The following is a 21036-nucleotide window of genomic DNA, read 5'->3' as shown; positions in this document are numbered from 1 at the left end:
AAACTATGTTGAAGCATTAAACAAAACGAAACAGAACAAAATGAGAAAACGTATTAAAATATTTCTTTTCATGAACATGTAAATGATATGTATCATATAATATCATACACTTTTAAGAAAGTGACAGTAATCATCATCTCAGCACAAGAAGGGGATAAGAGCTCTGACATCAAACACTTCTTTAACTGAGGTGTGGAGGATCATTTTGTTTCATTTTGAATTTCACAGATAGCGCTATAAATCATATTCATAGATTAAGAAAAATCCCTGAAGTATGTAATCTGAAAGTAATGCTGAAAATACATTTAGATAGACAGTATTTTCTATTCCCCAGTTTTGGGGATTGAAGGAAGGACATTAGGAGAGGAAAAATATGCTGTAATGACTAAAATACTTTTTGGGTCCTTAATATGAGTTTAAAAAAAATACCCTGGACCCTCTACAACAGTTGGTACATTTACTTAAAATATCTGTGATTCATTGCCATGACACATCAGATTTTGTTTATGAAATGATCATAATTTAGAATTTTTTGTATTCAATTTAAGGGTCTACACAACCGTATGGCCATCATCACTGGCATAAGCCTGGATCATAAAATAAGTTCAACTTAAAAGAATTTCACACATTTAGTCCCACTCCTAATCTGCATATGACAGCAAGCTCCTCCCCTTTCTCATTTTTTCAAAAGAAATCACTTTGTATATACAAGGTTCATTAAGACAGTCAGTGTTTTTACAAGACTAGGTATGGAGCCAGAAATGTATATACAGGGTCCAGTTTTATGGCACCTTGTATAACGCTTAAGTTTTCCCAAAGTATGTGTTTATACAACACTCGTTAAGAGGGTAAGTGTTGTTTTTAGAATCTTACAAGGATCCAGAGATATATACATGTATAAATTGGGCCCAGTTAAGTGGATCCATTTTATCAGTTTTGTTTATTTTTCTCATGTTGTTTTTATAGCCAGCTGTTGTTCCAGCAGGGGTCTCGTTACATGTAACATATTATTCTTTTGAATAATGTCCTCATATTTGTAAATAAATGTTTTATTGGGAATGATTTAACACACAGCATCTTTATTTATCAATAAATAAAGTACAAAAAGTTACTGATGGATAACAAAATCAGAATATAAGAAATATTCAGTTATCACAATTTTGTAACATCCGTCCCTTTTCTGTAACGTCCGTCCCCCCTATTTTTCAGATGAAGATGATACAACATCATATAAATCTAAATGAATGTTTTTATGTATTTATTACTTATTGTTGCATGTCCTGTCAAACAGGAGTTAATTTCATTTAAATTTCCTCACATAGCATAAAAAACCAAGATTTTTGCTCCAATTTTCAGGTTTTTTTTTCTAGTTTTCAATTTAAAATACTCAAAAGTATGGAGGAAAAAAAATTTCAACATTGTTTTTGATAATTTCATACTTTTTACATACTCTTGTGAAATAATAGTATCAGATATTACCATCAAAACATTAAAACACTGCATTTTGTACAAAATTAAGAAAAGCATATATAGGGGGACGGACGTTACAGGGACGGACGTTACACATAACTTTTGATATTTCATCATTTTTTTGCCAGCAAGGCTGCAGATCTATTTATTTTTCATTTTTTTATGATAGGTATGTCATTAAGCATATATGAAAGTAATTAATATCAATATATTCATATTCAATTGCAAAATAATAGTGGGGGACGGACGTTATACTTTTTTTCACGCAAATGGTTTTTTGGGTGGTAAAATGGACTTTTTTTACTAAAATGTCCATTGATACGTGCTGCAGGCATTTTTTTCATATTCTACAAATACATAGTAAGACAGTGAGCAAGAAAATTATTTTGAATATGTAAAATTAAGACATTTTGTGTTCAATTCAAAATTTAGCATTTTTGTTAAAAACAGTGGTGTTACACGAGTCACTTTTTATTATCATATTCATAAAAATGTAACGACTTCAGAGATCAACAATGTTATACATCATTTTAAAGGTAATAAAATTATCTATTTAAAGGTATTAAATCAAACTTATATTTTGTTATTTGAAAATACTGTAGCATTTTTTGAAAAGTGTAAAAATCCAATGCTAACGCATTACATGAAAAAACGGCCTATTTTCAGCCATAAAATGGCTTTCAATTTTTTTTGGGGTTGATTATGTAATTTATTTTTACTGCAGCATTTGACTACTAATAAGACACATTAAAAACAGTTTTAACAAAACTTGAAACAGATGTTCCTCTATAAATAAAATGCAGTTACATGTTTTATGAAAAAAATGGCCCATTTACTGTGCAGCAGGCAATTTGTATAAAGTTTGTCAGGGTGTCATACCATACTGTATAACTTGTAAAATATGTGTAACATATGATATCATACCGTGCAGTTATGATATAACAACATCTGTTAAATATGTGACCGTCTATTCTCCATTCACAAAAAAATCACATATTTCAGACAAGATCATAAACACTGTCGTACTGTACCTATAACAATATGTAATTGTAGGAGAAAACCTCTATAAGCTGTTACTTTCGGCTCTGATCCTTTTTCAGGCATAATGCATCTGTACTATATGTATCATGAATTGTAAATGTTGCAATTATTGTTTGAAATAAACTATGTTTAAACTAAACTCACAAAATATGATCACAATTTGCTGTATGTTTCTTTTCTTTTTTTTTTACTTAAAGATTGTATGAGTTTATCACGTAATCATGAAATCATAAAATTGTATGTATGTAACGAGATACTATATGTATAAGTTACTGGAATAAAATTATGTTCTTCATAAAGTAAACACGTCATACCATTGAGCCGCTGAAGGCAAATTAAATATTCATTTATATGGCTCCCGCTCAAATTCGGAGATGAACGTAAATTTACGGAAGATTATCGATTTTTCATTTTTCAAATAAGGCTTATCAGCAGTCGCGTTTAGCACAGATAGTTCGATATGTTTGCGTTTCATTAGGAATAATGCATACATTTATACATATCTATTTATGTCCATGGTTTCATTCATATTGAATTTTCACTTTCAATAGTCTTTCGTGCTGTATTTCATGATATTGAAAAACACATGGAGTTTTAGATCTTTAATTATCCGACAAATGTTCTTTGAAATATTCAGAAAACAGTTAAATAAAAAATAGACACATACATTTTCTTTAAAAGTCCAATTTTTATTTGTGAACATCTCAAACAAATATCATTTACTAAGTTTTAAGTGGTCAACATAGCAAGACAGAACTTGCAAAAATAAAAATATGTTTCCTTAAAAACATGCCGAAATTCATAATAATTTTTTTATATTACTAAATAAGTTTCTTATTTTTTATGATTATGTATCTAACAAACATATTTGTTCAAGTGACAAATATTAGATATAACTTTTAAAGTTATCATATATTTATCAAAAAAAGTTTGATAATGAGACAGTAATACATTGTAATTAAGGCAGAGCAAACTTTGGGCAGACTGACCTTTCAATAAACAATAACTCTTGTTATCATAGAATCATACTGCGAAAGCCCCTAACTGCGCTAATGCAGACAGAAATCCGTTCGCCCACTGCCAAGATCTTTTAAGTATGCTGGAGCCAAAGCCATCTAAGCACGCGTTTGTGGTGTAAAGCTCGACTGTAGCTTACCCCGTGCATTTAGTGCCATAGCTTAACAATACTTGACGAATCGAAGACGGCCACAAATTTTCACGTCTCTGCTGGTTCCCAAAATATAGAACGCCAACTTACACTGCAGTGTACAGACGAGAAACCACAGTTCTGTTGCTGAAGCTGACCTGTCGTTCCATCAATTTAAAAAGTAGGTAATTTCTATCCATTTCTTTTCCAGTTTCATCTTTCTGAGAGTGAATACTTATTGCGAATTAAAAACCAGCGGTAAGACTTTATTTTTTTTAACGTTCTCAAACACAGTTTAGATTGTATTTCGTTATGTTTATGGATCTAATTCATATGTGGCCTCTATGTACAACAGTATGAACAGTATGAAGTAGGCCTATGCACAGGAGCCTGAAATTCTATCTATAATGCTCCAAAATGGCTAAATATAAAAATGACCCCTCCTATATATACTTTTTTTATATATATAGGCCGGTTATAGTGAAACATATGGTCAAACTAAATCCAACATGAGATATTTAGCATGGAATGAGTAGAGATACACAAGATAACACACAGAAAAAAGTCCTCAAAAATATCACTACAGGATACTGAGATATCACATCATATTTATTGGGGGAAAAAGTATTTTCCAATGTCCGTTATCATGCACCGTGTGCTATTTTTTTCTCTACTTCCGGTAAGAAGTAAACATCGCATTTCGCTGTCAAATTGTTTGGAACACACTCTGTTCGAAGAATACTGGTTATTGTCAAGTGAATCGTGTATGGTAAGTAAAAATATTTATTGACTGAAGTATGTCAAATGTCTGTTACTAGGTGAATGCAATATTAAATTATATAGTTATCAAGGCTGTTTGATTTTTATGGGTTTCCGCGAAGTTCACTACGACAAAGCGTTTTATTCAAAACATGTACTGATACATAGACCAGTATGAAATGTAAGTGTTAGTGGTACTCGGTATTAGAATTGTCAACGATAGCTTATTCTGAAAAAGGTCTAGTAAAGTTAAATCAAGCACATGGGTTATGCATGAAAAATAGATATACGGAAGCGTGTTTGTGTCGTAAAAAAAGATGTTTAAAATTAATTTTGTAGAAACGAAATTAAATGCATCCATTTTGTATATCTAAGTAGTAGAAGTATATTTCTTTCGAGTATACTGACTATTTTATAAAAGTTAAAAAAGGTAAAGGTATTATTTATTATAGTGTCACCCCTACTGAAAGGGCCAGCCAATTTGGCTTATGAGACACCTTTATTGTGCGTACCAATTACCTCTCACTCCTACCACTATGCCAGGCGTCAGGCGGATAGAAGTCGGTAACCATTCATTTAACTAGCTCGCGGCTCACGAACCGGCCATTTCGGAACGAGTCCCATGACAAACATCCCCCGTACGAACGATCCCCATGGGGCTCGAACCTTCGACCTCCTGATCCCGAGGCGGACGCCTTAACCACTGGGCCACGGTGACCGGTAAACTATATGTTATTGTTATAGGATCAATTTTGTTATATTCAGATCAAAATTTATGACTGCGTTATGCTGTCTGTGGCATAAGTGCTACTAGAAGAAACACGTTTTTTTACTGTTCAAAGTGTTGCTATACTATTTTTCTCGTGTTTTCTGGATTTCATCATGAGATAAAACCCTTTCTATTTGGATTTGTAACATTTGATTTTTACAAAATTGTTTTAAATACTTTAATACCAATGCATATAATTTCCTTGTGAAAATTTGTTGATACACCTTACAGTTTAACACTATTCTTTCCATTTTCAGTGCTGAGAAGTATTGTGTTATTTGCGACATGAAAGACGAACGTAAAATAGCAACATTGGGTGAAAAAATGTGTAGATAGTTAATTTCTGCAGCCAGGAATAAAGGTACTCTAATATTATATTCATGCATTTCTGTAGTTTAGGCTATTTCCTGGCTTATCTAGTGTTGTATATTTATTTAAACATTGAGAAGAATGGAAGCAGAAGAATGCAATCGCGTGTTACTTATTACCAATTTAATTTCAATATTCAATTGTGCAGTGTATCTGTATTGAAAGAAAGGTATTTTCAAATCGCCATCTGTTTTTTCTCTGTATCATTGTATCAAAACATTACACGATACTTATGTGTCATTGTTTCTCCTCCCTTGAAACCTAAACATCTTTGATATTTGTACATAAAAGAATGATTTATAAAAGGGACCATAATCAGGCCCGTGTGCAGGATTTGTTTGCTGGGGGGGCCCAACCTGGGGTGGGTTCGGGAGGGGTATCCCCTCCCGATTGCGAATTTTTTTTAATATGGCACATGAATAGATGCATTTTCCTGCTACCTGAAGCACCTTTAAGGATGCATGAATGTATCATATATTTAAGGAAAAGTCTACTTTTTAATCATTTCATCAAGTCTTCCTTTTTCAATGTATGTATGATTGTGCAGTCACAGTGTATGGACTTATTTTTCTGTATGATACCCAGTTGAAAAAAATGTTGAAGTTTTAAGATGATTATTAAGAAGACTAGCTCCTTGACTATGATAATTTTTTTCACATTTTTATGATTTCATGTAGTGAACTGAGCCAGTCTATATACTATGTCCAATATATCAATTTTAACATCAGTCCTCTTAGAAAATCTCTAGAATAGACTGGCTTTTGTCTCTGTGAACATAAAAAAGAAAAAGAAAATCACAGAAATATCGTAATTATCAGTCTAGTGGCTAGTCTAATTATTAAGGGTATCCTATTTGCAAAATGGCCAAATGTTTTTAGATTTCCAACAAAACAAACGAAGTATTATGACAATTACTATTTACATCATAGATTTCAAATGACAATGAACTCTTAACTGTACCAAAGATCTATAGAAATAAATAGATGTGTATTTTATACTTCTTTGACTGTACAAACTATAACATCACAACACATATTAAATGATATTTTTATGTATAAAACCCCTCATAAGTAACGAGTTTTAGATGCGTTTTGTGAGATTTACTGAGAAACTACTTTTAAAACTATGAGAGTTTTTAAGTAAGGTTATTGGACCCAAAAGAGTAAAATTGATACAGTAGTTTCAAATTCATAATTGTTGTAAAATAAAAAGATAGGATAAATATCTATCAATTTAATAAATTTGGGGAATGTGCCTTAATGTAAAAACAAAATACAACCATCATAATGTTTCAATTTTCAGATTCATTTTAAGATTTACTTAACAAAACCAACAATGTTCTGATCATTTTATAACACTTCCAAAGAGTAAAAAACATAATAGTTTCTCCACTACCCAATCAAGTACCGATCAAGTGATCAATGAAGCATGCACAGATAAACTTTACCAGTGACATGCCTGGGGCTAATTTCCACTACCGGACACGGTTTTATGGCTCTTTAGCCTGTGTATTGCTGTCAAATCAAGCCAGTTGCGCTGGTGTATAAATTTGTTAATTGAGGGGCCCATAGTAATAAAAATCGTAACTAGGCAGCCAGCTGGGGGGGCCCGGGCCCCCTGGCCCCCCACCTGGACACGTGCCTGATAATGAGTCTATTTGTGTCAACCCTTTTATAAATATAGATTATATATTACTCGCCTATTAATCTTAATGTCAAATCAGTTGACCTTTATGTTTATTACTCTTTTTATAACATTGCAGGAGATCAAATGTATGTTAGACCTGAGAAAAATGTGTGCTATGAGTGTAGAAAAATTACTGCCACCCGAATCTACTGGGAGATGCAAACGGTACCTCTATAACGTAGCGAAACGGACACATTCATCTGACTTCTTTTCATTTCAAATGCCTGTGCTGTGGTACAGATGCCAAACAAAATGACAAAAAGGCATATTATGATTTCCAAATTTCAGTCAACAATAAAGAAAAATTGGAACCGAAGTCTTCTGTTGACTCTAATCCGTACATGATCTAACAGCAGTTGGTGCAAGATATCATCAAAAATGTAGCACACATTTCAGAACAGGATGTCAAGTTCCGACTCAACATCTAACACCTCAAAATACTGTAAAACGTACTAAAGGTAGACCAAAAAAGAATCATCCGAAGAGGCATTTTTGAAAACCATGCATTATTTTGAAAACACTGAAAGTGAGCAAATAGCTTAAATTATTAAATGATCCCAGTCAGAGTCTTTGTAAATAAACACTCTTAACATGATGACATTGAAACAGTTGGTAGTATATCATTCATAATTATGTATGTGCAAAGGTAAAACAAATGAAACATTAAACACATTGAGGTACAGAAAATTCATTACGAAGGCAACAAGCACACCGATAGTAAAGATACAAAGCCTAACTCCTACAGAGGCAACTTGACTTGGGATGGTACAAACGTGGTGATAAACTTGTTCCTTGGCACAGAGGTTGTTCTACTGGGATGGCTGTAGATGTCATGACATTAACACTTAACTGACTTTCATAATCTTGAGAGAGCAATGAAAAGTTTTGCGAACATACTAACTTTATAATAGAGCATATGTTTACAGTATATCGCATCGCAGAGTTTTGTTCTCACATTTTTGTGCATTACAGCTTTGTGTACATATGCTGTTAGCTGAAAATTGTAGTTTAGTATCGATTTTAAAACACTTTTAACATTTTACTGTAGTGACCTGTTCTATATATACTATAGTACAGTCACTGTTGATCTAGGATTCTTTTCCTGAATGTTTCTTGATATACTGTTGTTATTATAACATTTATCACATTTAGTGCGAGTTTCAAGGAAATAGTTTAAAGATATTGCATGCACGTTTTATTGATGGGTGGACCCGCCCGCTTAGCTCATTAGGAAGAGCACCGATCTACGGATCGCGGGGTCGTGAGCTGGATCCTCGGGCGGGCCGTATGTTCTCCATGACGACTTGATAAAAGACATTGTGTCTGAAATCATTCATCCTCCACCTCTAATTCATGTGGGGAAGTTGGTAGTTACTTGCGGATAACAGGTTTGTACAGGTACATAATCCAGGAACACTGGTTAAGTTAACTGCCTGCCGATACATAACTGAAATACTGTTTAAAAACGGCGTTAAATCCAACAAAATAAAATTGATGGGTGGGGTAAATCTATAGTGTAAATTAATGCATTTATTAGTAAATGTCACAACAAAGTATAGTATCAGCTTTAATTTATGTGATATTTCATATAATCAATGCCTCTGATCGGAGAAATAAACCAACGTATAGTTTTAAACTAATGTATTTTGCCTAATGATTGAACCTCTTGATTCGTCTGAATCATTGAATTGCAAAGAGGGTGCCCTTCATAATCTCAATTTTTAAGATTTTCCAATGGGAATTTTTTTGAGGACTTTCTTTCTAAAATGCTCTAATGTTTAAAGATTATAAAACAATAAAAACATTCCATGTTGGAATTTGTTTAACCTTTTGACATAATATGTGGTAATATGACCGGCCTAATATAGGAGGGGTCATTTTTATATTTAGCCATTTTTGGAGCATTATAGATAGAATTGCAGGCTCCTGTGGCCTATGTATGAACTTTCGCATGTTGGCCCAGCTTAAGGATGTAGATGGTGTCGGGGTAGATATCTCCTCGCACCTGTCACATCATATTTTCGAAGATTTAAGTGTTTTATTTAAAATTATGGATTAAATTCAACCCATATGAAGTTTCTACATGAATATTAATGTTTAATTTATTAAAAAAGTAAGTAACCACATACCAGTGTTGGTATCGGACAATCTGTGCAGAGACCAGCTGCTCGATGGGCAATGCGCAACTATGGACACACCTCCAGTGTACCAACATGTTGACCACCCTAACCTGGAGACGACTTGACCTAGGTTGTATTGAACAACGACTGGTTATGATGTATAACATCACCCATAACTTAGTTGCTATTCCCCCAGAGCACTACCTAATTCCAAATAAAAGGGCAAGTTGTCTATCCCACTCTACTGGTACTGATGATAAACCCGAACAGAAAATGAGGTTTTTTTACCTGTACCTTTTTTATTTCTGCAAATTGTAATCAACGGTCGGTATCAAAATAAAGCTTAACCTTTGCTGAAAACTTTACATAATTCAAATTTATATTTAGTAAACAAACTCACACGAAGTGAGGCCCGGAAAGGGGTATGTAAAAAAGGGACTGTATGAATGTTGACTGATGATAAATTCGAACACTTTGTCATTTACAAAATTTTCTTGGTATTATTATATTGAAACTTTCCCCAAAAAGCTGCAACAGTCATTCCTGATCAAGTAATGAAAAGTTACCAAATGTCAGGCCTACATGTTTCGACAGTGAGCATGCGCAAAAAAACCCTCTTCCCCAGTAATTTTGGATAAATATTTTTTATACAAATTTATGTAAGTCATTTATTTATACAGAATATTTACTAATTTTGTTTTTGTTTACACCAGTTGGTGTTGTAAGTGGAAACTATTAGATGGTGTGTTCAGTTTTATAAATAACCGATTGCAATCGAATATTTCCAAGGTGGTCGACTTTATCATCTGTCCGGGTTTATCATCAGTACCAGTATGGCCTATAGACAAATCCAAACAAGCTCTGACTTTTATAAGTATTCATTTTTCCTTTGCACTATTGTCCATTGGAACTCACTCCCTGAGAATATTGTCTCTCTTGGAGCAAATCAGTTCAGCCAGGCAGTCTGCCAGGTTGAACATGTGTCCCCCTAGAAACCTGCTCTGTTTTTAAGTTATATTTAATACAATCTGTATATACTCATTCTTTTATGCTTTTATTCTTTTCTCTCTGTATGTCAGTTTGACTGAATGGAAGATAGATAGTCTGACCAGTATATTATGACTTATTTGGATTTTTTAAGGTCTTCGTTTTCCTAACAGTAAAATGCAGATACGGGTAATTTAAGGTTAGAGGGATCACAAATATAAAATACCAGATCATAAAATAACTCATCCCAATAAGCCCAATGAGTAAGGCTAATGATCGCCCAAAGGTGTTTTATATTGATAGAAGGAAAATATGGATTTCAGTGTATTTCGGTTTCACTGTGTAATTGATAGTTTTGTCAGTATGGGCATTAGCTTTCTAATGTAAGCATAAATTGTGTATGTCGCGGGGGTAGTGTTTCCAAGGTAAAGCGTAACACTAACTACATGTGATAACAGGTTTTTCAATCAGCTGCAGTGCTGTTTTTTTTATAATATTAACAAAATGGAATATTGGAGTAATTTATTAGCAGAATATCAAACACTTTGAATGGTACACTATATTTATCTCAACGTTTAAAGTAACCATGACAACAGAGATGTTTAGAATATCTTATATTTTGCATTTTATCGAAATTTCCTAGAAAAATATTAGATAAATCTATCTTTCTTGTTTAATGATAATAAATCTTCAAGGCATTTGATTTCTAAAGTAAGTCAGGCCCGGATCCAGGTTCAGGCCAAGGGGGTTTATGCCCCCACCCATTTGGCTTTGACTAGTAGCTCCCTTGCTGGGAACCTGGCTTCTCTTCTCTTATACACTTGTTGCAATGGATTCCATTTGGAATGAGGTGTCAAGAGTAATTAATATAAGTTATAGAACTTGCTTCACAATCTACATAAAATAAATTAATATAAACTAAGAGGGGAGTAACCCCTCCATTACCTCAAAATTTAGACCTAAAAATGCATCAGAGGCCACAATTTGATTTTCATGCCTGTATTTCGAAAATTTCCAGGGGGGAGAGCCCCCTGACCTCCCTAAAATAAGGCCACCATTTCACACCAGTCCTGTATTTCAAACATTTCCAGGGGTAGACCCCCTTGACCCCCCTACCATGGGCAGAGACCTACCCACTCTTGGCGGTGATGTCTCCATTCTAGACTGGTGCACCCCCCCCCCCCCCCACCAGTCAAATATTTCTGGATCCGGGCCTGTAAGTAATATGTTTGTTCTATCTGCATTTTTTTTAAACATATATCAAAGCTTAAAATACTTACAGCAGTGCTCCTCATCAGACTTTTTTAGGAAAAAATCATTGTGCTTGCAAAATTTGTAAACTTATTCTCATGGATAGTGTTGAAATACAGATAAAAAGCTGAAACTGTGTTCTTTAAAATAGACCAGTGTCAATGCCTTTGAATTTTACATTTAGATATATAGGTCATGGGGTTCGTTTATATAGTACATGTAACATTAATTTAGTTTAAGATTATCACTTTTGTCTATCGAAATATGAACAATTTTAGAGCATAGTATGATAGTATTAGTATATATGAAATGAATTATCAGTGGAAATGGTAAAAGTATATATTACAAATTTCATTTGAAAATGGCCATAAGGCCTAAAAAAAATCTTTGTTTCCGGTAACATGCTCAAAAAAATTAGGGTAGGTAGGTCGGAATTTTTTTTTTTTTTTAATTTTTTTTAATTAGACTTTTCGGAAATTATTATTGTGTCAAAAAATGAGTACATTATTATGTAATGAGGTACTATATGTACAAATTACTGAATAAACTTTTGTTCTGTTATATATCTCTTAGTGAGGGGGTGCAAAAGTGCAAGAAAAAGTCTTTTTTCACACCCAACTTTAAATGCCAGGAACACTGATCTTGCCAAGCATGTTTTTCTTTAAAATCATTCCATGGCATAGCTTTCAAAATTTGCAGTTTTAGTCAGAGTTAGAATTAAATTAAAAAGAAATTAAAATATAAACCACATATATTACTCATGAGACTGGGTTGTGCTCACAGTATGGGTTTGGTTGGAATTGTAACAGGTTAACTGATAAGACCATTTTTTTATCCGGTAAGTTGGTCATGATTTTAAAAACCTCCATTTCAGACAGCTAACTAAGTCATGTGCTTATATTTTATGTAAAAGAGAAATAAATTGTACTGAAACTGCCTTATGTGTATTTACTGTATTACGATCCATCTTTAAGCATCTATTATTAGAAATGTGTCTTAAGAATGTTTTTTTTTTAATCAAACACCTAACAATGGAAACAATGCCAGCTGATAGGTAGAGTTATGGCCCATGGCTAATTTTTCAGTGAACAACATCAGATTTAAAATATCTATTCTAAGAAAAAAACATGGATACCCAAGATTGTTACGTTGTTTTTTCCTGATAAATATGATATATAATAATCTTTTTTATTCAGTAATATAAAAAAAAAAGTCTGCTGAAAAAAAGCTATGATAAAAATATTCTGGTTTTGTTAATTAACAGTATATGTTACTGATAATTATTCTTTTGTAAAATTAGTTAAAACTAATGTGATCAATATTGAATACTAAAATTTGAACAATTTTAGAGCATAGTTTAGTATACAAGTACCAAATTATAAAAGAACCCAACAATCATGCATTATCAGTATTCAATATAATAACCCACTGACCAAGCAAATTTAGGAACACAAAACTATAATGATTATATTATTAAATGAAAATAAAAATATTTAATACAATACTTACAATAATATTAATGTAATATGTACGAAAAAACTTATTAATATACATGTCAAGAACTAGGTCAGGTGAGTTATATAGAGACTTAATAACCCCCTTGCTAACTATTATAAGGGGAAATAAGCGTTTGCCAAGAAAAAAAAGTTGTCCCAGGTGTGCCTAACTGTTACTAAGATACGGAAGGGGATAGACAGTTCTTTGTTAATTAAAGGGAGATAACTATGTTATTATTGTGTTGATTCTCATTTTTAAGTAATATTTAAATTAATTTATAACATAAATCTTTGAACTACATTCCATCACATAATCTTGGCATGGTTGTATTTTCACCCGCTTTCCTTACTATCATTTAAAATTTTAACTTCCTATTTCACCTGTACAAAGCACTTATACTATGAAATCATTTAATTTCATGGGCATGAAATTTCATGGTGTGGAGATATGAATTTGTGGATTTCAAGTTTTGCATGTAAAATGAATGGGAATTTTACTGTAAAAGCACATATTTTTGCTGGTTCAAAATTTTGTGCATTTGATATTTTGAGTATGTTCGCCAGGTTTAATATTCGCGAAATTGTAAAAGTAGTATGATCATACTTGAATTTGAATTCTAATATGGCTAACAATGCTTTAATCATCACGTGTTATGTTGACGTCACGTCAACGTGATATTTAGCGCCATGTACGCATCAAGAAATAGCGCTTTCAAATTTCATGAAATATTTTACTTAATAACATGTTTTAAATGAAATGTCATATTGCAAAAATGTTTTAATGAATTTATACACAATCATACTGAATTATTATTCGCTTTGTTGAATAATTTGCAATAATTTTCGCTCGAAATGAATTCTGCCGCAAGACGTATTACCGTTTCCGGTCCTGGCGTGTTTTAACAAATACCTACTATTGGCGCCATGCTTGCGCGAAGAAACAGTTCCATCATATTTGATATAAATTTTACAATAAAGAACATATTAGAATCGAAATAATTTATAGCAAAACAGTGTTTTATCACTATTTATACACTCAGGCGGTTATACGTCGTCCAAAATAATTTCACACGGGCTGTGCCCGAAGTATAATCGCCCATCGTGTATAGATAGTGATAAAGCACTGTTTTGCTATAAATTATTTCCTAATTACACAATGGTGAATATTTACGTGATGATTAATTTTCGGGAGATGTAGGGCCTCGATAATATAGCGAAAATTAAACCCTCGTGAAGATTTCTGCCTTTTACAGTACTTGTTAGTTGGGATTTAATTTTGTGGAATAACTCAGCCAAGGAACCTTTGAAAATTAGCCCGCCAAGAATATTAGTGATTTCACGGTATCTGAAAATTTCTGATAATGCTACTCCATTCTAGGTTTCATGAGACTGGCGTAATGTCTGAGTCGCCGACCTTTCGCAGGCGCTCAAACAGGGGCAGTGACCCACAGCATTCTGGGTACGTGTCAATGGAGGATGATAATCTAGAACACAGTGGTGTGCGAGGTGGACGTAGCTGTTGTCTGTGCACTCTCATTATTATATTACTTCTAGTTGCAGTTTTGAATGCACTGGTAGGTATCTACAACAACAGGGTCTGAAGTCATAAAGCTTTTAGATCAGTCTCAAATCTAAGACTTCTGATTGGTTGATTCTGAGCTCAGTCTAGAAATTGAACAGTGACAAGGTTGAATTCTTGACACAGGTAAAAATTTCTACTTTAGCACTTTTAATGCTAGACACGATTGATTCTGCCTGTGACCAGTGTAGACATTGATCAGCCTGCACATCTGTTCATTCAGTCAGTATCTTTTTGGTAAGCATCCCTTTTAACAGTCAATGGTACTGTCCAAAATTGAAGGATGGACAAGTTCATTATAGAAATTTAGCAGGGTAAGGTTTAGAATCAGATTCTGATGTATGTATGGATGCCTTCACCTGTACATCACAATATTAAAATTTTCAAAATGAGTAGCAGTGCCAGTTTGTACATAATTATTTTTAGTGGTAAATGTATTATTGTGTGTTTTTGAAAAAGTTAAATTTCTTCTTTTTTACTGTGTGATCGATGTGCTTAGTGTAAAGTGACTTTTTCTGTAGCATCATCAACAATTTGACTGTAATACTCTAGAGGTCATAATTTTGGCCAAATTGTAATTAAACTTGTTCAGTGTGTTTGTCTGAGTAAAATGGTAGACAAGTTCAGACAAGTTTGATTTGTTATCTAGGGAAGAAAACTAGATCGCTATGCCAAATAATAGAAAAACCTTGTTAACACTCTTGAGAGACCACATTTTCTACTTGATCTTCATGAAACTTTGTCAAAATGTTTGTATTAATTTGTGAAAAACTGTATTGAAACATGGTCATAGTGCGTTTTATTTGTGCTGGCGGGGCAGAGTTAATCTCTGGCTTATGCAAATAATGGTAATCTCAAAAAACGAGCAAAATAGGTTAGAGCTACTGTAACACAGTGGTTACAAATATACTACATATCCTGCACAATAATGCAGTGGACCTTTGCGAAACCCCGCCCCAGCCAGGTCCATTAAAATGCACAATATCTGAAGTCAAAAACTAGGTCAGTAGGACAGATCATTGAAAAGAAACTTTGCTGTCACAGGAGGCCACACATTCTACTAATCTTCCAAACTCCCCGCAGCAATTACTTCCCCTTACAGTACATAAATATAATGAACACAAGGGGAGGTAACTGCTGTGAGGAGCTTGCTAATCTTCATGTATTGTGATCCAAACTTAGTGAGCCCTCCATCACTAAATATTTTGCCGTCAGTCATACAATGTGAAATTACTAGAATAATTTTTGAAAGACATTTTATGATGAAGGGTTAATTCTAAATGAATTTTTAGAAATTAACCCTTACCCTGCTAAATTTCTATAATGAACTTGTCCATCTTTAAATTTAGACAGTACCATTCACTGTTAAAAGGGGTGCACACTGAAAAGATAATGAATGGCGAACAGTGCAGATCTTGATCAGACTGCACGTATGTGCAGGCTGATCATGATCTACACTGGTTGCAAAGGCAGAGCCAACTGTGACCAGCATGATAGTGGTTAAAATACAGTTTGATACATATTTTTATACACAATTTTGCAATAAGTGTCTACAGCTTGGGTAATCATTCATGTAGGTTTAACCAAGATTTTCATGCTTTATTGGACATTGCTTACGAGGTCAGACATGATGTAGTTCACCTGTTGTTTTTTTTTAGCTCGACTATTCAAAGAATAGGTAGAGCTATTGGACTCGCTCATGAATGTGTCGGCGTGCGCGTCCACGTCCCGATTTGGTTAAGTTTTTGTATGTAAGCTGGTATCTCAGTAACCACTTTTGGGAATGGATTGAAACTTAACACACTTATTTACTGTGATAAACTGACTTACATTGCACAGGTTCCATAACTCTATTTTGCTTTTTTACAAAATTATGCCCCTTTTTCGACTTAGAAATTTTTGGTTAAGGTTTTATATGTAAGCTGGTAATTCTCAGTACCCACTAATGGGAATGGATTGAAACATCACACACTTGTTCACTGTCATGATCTGACATGTAATGCACATGTTACATAACTCTTCTTTGCATTTTTACAAAATTATGTCCCTTTTTTGACTTAGCAGTTTTTGATGAAGTTTTTGTATGTAAGCTGGTATCTCAGTACCCACTAATGGGAATGGATTGAAACTTCACACAATTGTCCACTGTCATGAACTGATATGCATTTTACAGGTTCCATAACCCTGTTTTGCAATTTTACAAAATTATTCCTCTTTGCAACATTTATTTTCATTTAACTGACAAGGCTGTTGAATAGTCGAGCGTCGCTGTCCTCCGACAACTCTTATTTTAACAGTTGGGGCATTTTCTGAGTTAGATTCTCTGTACATACGCTTTTGCACAAATTCTGCAAAATGTTGAATTATGTTACATTGTTGAAATCTGACCTGTTGAAATTTGCCTGTGGTAAATTAAATTTTCATATGTTAGCGAAAATAAAGTTCTTATGAATAGTGATTATACTACAGCATATTTTATATTGATCGGAAATTTTGCATTTTTTGACAGGTTACTGCAGGACTTATATATTTTCTGTCAGTTACACATGAGGGAATGTTGTCTTTGGAATTCTTCCCTGGAGGAAAGTATTTGAGAGTTTTATCGGATGTTGCAGTAGAAAATCTTACGTTGCATGACCAGCTTGTTGGTAGAAGTGGAAAAGATATTACTATATCTGGACATGAGGTATTTACTTACTAGTAATACTATTCCCGCATGATAATTTAAACGACAGCATGTTTATATTATCGTTTGACTGTTATGGTTCTCATGCATCGTTTAACTCAAAAAGGTTGTCACTGATAGAAGTTAAGTGCATACTGTAATGTTGTTCAAAAATATTTTCTGTATTGAAACGTTTTAATGAAGAAAAATCATAATTATCAAACATGTTATTGTTTGAGTTATCGTGCGGGATTTATACTCTCTGAGTAATATTTATACTCTTTGAGTATAATATACATACATAAATTGTACTAAAGAATGAAAATGATGACACTGGTTTATTAGTGCTCCACCTTCTATAGAAGCTCTTAGTTAATCACTGTTATTAGCTCCCTAGAGCACAAAGTGCTCATGGTGAGCTTTTAGGATTGCTGGATGTCAGTTGTCTGTCCGTCATCCACAATTTCTTACCGTAGTTCTGCATGTGTTTTAAACAGGAAGTATAGTCATCCGCGGTATTCTCGCGTCATTGGTAATTTCGCGTTATTTCCGTTTTGCACTGCAGCGCCATCTTTACATTGTTTACAAACAACCTACTTTCGTTTTAAGTTCAAATTTTAATCAATTTATCCAGAATGCATAGCATTTTGGTGAGTTAACTTTCAAAATAGTTGAAATACTTAAATTTCTATCCAATTAAACCCAAATCCTATATTTTTCACTTGTTAACATCGTTTTCGCCAATGTTTTGTTGATGTCGTCTGTTATAAATAGGCCCGATTCAGATGAACAACGATCCCACAATGCCCGGCTTCCATTTAATTCCCGCCTTGGTACCATAATTTCCGAAACAGACTAATTTTATTGGTCACATACAAAGGTTCAAAGGTCAGGGTTCTGAGAAGGGACAGTTCTTTCAGGTGTACACGCTGTCAAAATGAATAAATTGTTAAGTACCAGGTGTGGAACATTTCACATAATTTTACCAATATTGTTATAATTAAACTGTTATTTTTACAAACAGACACAGAATTCCTTAGTGTACTGGAAATAAACAAATATCATGGTATGTAACCTAACAATAATTCTGCAACTACAACAACAACATCTTTAACGCGAAAATACCAAGGACATACAAAATCAAAATGGTAGAAAGTGTACATGTTGACACGTGATTGTCGGGAGTATTTTAATTATATTTTATGTCAAAACTTGTATGTTTTGATAGATAATGAATTATTTTAAATTAGTTATTAAACAATAATAACTGATATGTTTTTATTTGCTTGCTTACTGTATTTAGTGTCACTAGTACCGCGAGAATATAGGGGAACAGGCTAATGGGGTAGCATCATTTATCAAGCCCGGACTCAGCATACGTACAGAAATGAAACTCATTTTATGAATTAATGTAAACCTGCGAGTAAATTAATAAAAATGACAGTGTTACTATCTTTCTAAAGATAAAATATGATGTCAAAAATTGTGACATGTTGAAAACTTTGAAACATTGTGTTAGAATTACTAAGTATCTTGAAATGTACATGTGCTTTAATCATGGGCAAATATCTAAAAAAAACCAAGCACTTAAACATTTTATTTCACCATATTATAGGTGATAGGATTATTTATGACTGTGTGAAGTTTCATAAAAATCTACAAGGTAGAAAAAATTCTGTTGGTGAAAATGTCATTGATTTGTGATTTTCCCATACACTCCCATACACTCCCATAATGATAACGTGAGTAAGGTCCAGATTTCTCAGATCGGTCTCACAAAGAATCAAGCATACAACCCCTTTCAGTTTTATTTGCCGAATTTTCTAAGTATAATATTGTAAAGTTCTGAAAAATCAGGGTTTAGTCAAATTCTACATTGTAGAACAAATTGATCCAAAAATGCAGAACTACCCATAAGGAACATCTTTTTCTGATGAACATCAGGTGAAAGTTACAAATTGTTGATCCAATCACTTTTGCGCTTAGTTCTGTTAACTTCCAAGTTTTTCAGTTGTATATACCAATTTGAAAGTATAGTTTTGCGTAAATAATTTTTTTTGTCAGTTTTCCTACTTGTAGTAATCTAAAAGTTGATATAAATTAATTCTAACTTTGATAGGCGAACACCATTCCCCTAGTTCTTTCCAACTAATGTTGGACAGATTAGTGTAAAATGTTTGACCAAAAGTTTGAGGGGAGTTATGATCAGAGGACATACATGTTATCTTCGTTATTTAGAGATTCCTTCATCTGTTGCAAACGTATCAGGATAGTCAACTGCAATATCAATAGTATCACAACAACCCTTTTTTCATTGTAAGTTGTGTTGCAGTAGTCTTGATACTTGCCTTACAATTAAATGACATATCATCAAAAATATGTGAAGTTCATACTCAGAATACAGTTGAATCTCAGTATCGTGAATTCTAAGAGATCGAGCATTTTACTTCTAGATAAGCTAAATTCAACTTAAAAATTACATTTTTGCGTGTGTTTTTGGGACGGGACTTGAAAATGTCTTTGAGATGGCTGGAATTATGAGATAAGCAAGTTTGAGATGTCACTTTTCAACTGTATTAGTGAATTTGCAGGAACAGTAAGCTTACTGTTGTTTTGTATATTTTTAGCTCACCTGTCATAAAGTGACAAGGTGAGCTTTTGTGATCGCGCGGTGTCCGTCGTCCGTCCGTGCCTCTGTAAACTTTTGCTTGTGACCACTCTAGAGGTCACATTTTTCATGGGGTCTTTATGAAAGTTGGTCAGAATGTTCACCTTGATGATATCTAGGTCAAGTTCGAAACTGGGTCACGTGCCATCAAAAACTAGGTCAGTAGGTCTAAAAATACAAAAACCTTGTGACCTCTCTAGAGGCCATATATTTCACAAGATCTTCATGAAAATTGGTCAGAGTGTTCACCTTGGTGATCTCTAGGTCAAGTTCGAAACTGGGTCACATGCCATCAAAAACTAGGTCAGTAGGTCTAAATATAGAAAAACCTTGTGACCTCTCTAGAGGCCATATATTTCAAAAGATCTTCATGAAAATTGGTCAGAATGTTCACCTTGATGATATCTAGGTCAAGTTCGAAACTGGGTCACGTGCCTTTAAAAAGTAGGTCAGTAGGCAGGGCTTTTTCACCCTATCTCACGGGGCCGATATTCGGCCCCATTCCCAATGCCAAATATGCTCTATTTTTCCCAATCTGGAGCAAAAAATTCCCAATCGAATGAAAAATTTCCCAACTGAAATCAGTTACTTTCTGTTTTTTAATAATAATTCTTGCACAATTAGTTTTGTTTGCCAAGTAAATTAAACAAAATGTTGGAAAAACCAACTCGTTTCTGTTTTTAGTAACACGACCGTCTGCAAGCTCGGCAAAAAATAATTACAAGATTTTGCTGAAGAAATGCAAGATTTGCATGCAAAAACCTCTCAAAATACATAAAAACACAAATATTAATTGAATAAAGTACCCAAAACATGTTGACAGGTAGTTCTTATATCATTAAAATCAATTGTCACATATTTTCGCGACCTAGTTTTTACACTCGAAAATACAAGCACTTTGCCATTCTACTTTTTGGATAACTTCAGTTATAACTTTAGTGAAAACAAACTAAACAAAAATTATAGCATGACAAATAAAGAGTTACTGCATTTTTAGGCAATATTGGAACACAATCCTGAAAAAAAAAT

General features: G+C 33.5%; 1 protein-coding gene across 5 annotated transcripts in view; it reads left to right on the top strand.

Moving 5' to 3' along the window:
• LOC123557260 (uncharacterized) overlaps window positions 1-21036 on the top strand; it is a 291086-nt gene that overhangs the window by 257682 nt on the left and 12368 nt on the right. For 2 of the 5 annotated variants that reach the window (XM_053543622.1, XM_053543620.1), the window contains exons 2-3: window positions 14474-14669; window positions 17184-17360. In XM_053543622.1, the coding sequence (XP_053399597.1) occupies window positions 14493-14669; window positions 17184-17360 (354 nt within the window). In that variant the 5' untranslated portion in view covers window positions 14474-14492. Of the gene's footprint in view, window positions 1-3684; window positions 3917-14473; window positions 14670-17183; window positions 17361-21036 lie in introns of those variants that run through there. The other 3 variants (XM_053543619.1, XM_053543624.1, XM_053543621.1) reach the window with 3 other exon arrangements.

The sequence above is a fragment of the Mercenaria mercenaria genome, chromosome 5 (assembly GCF_021730395.1).
Source record: "Mercenaria mercenaria strain notata chromosome 5, MADL_Memer_1, whole genome shotgun sequence".
NCBI lineage: Eukaryota > Metazoa > Mollusca > Bivalvia > Venerida > Veneridae > Mercenaria > Mercenaria mercenaria.
This window is presented reverse-complemented; position numbering and strand designations above follow the sequence as displayed.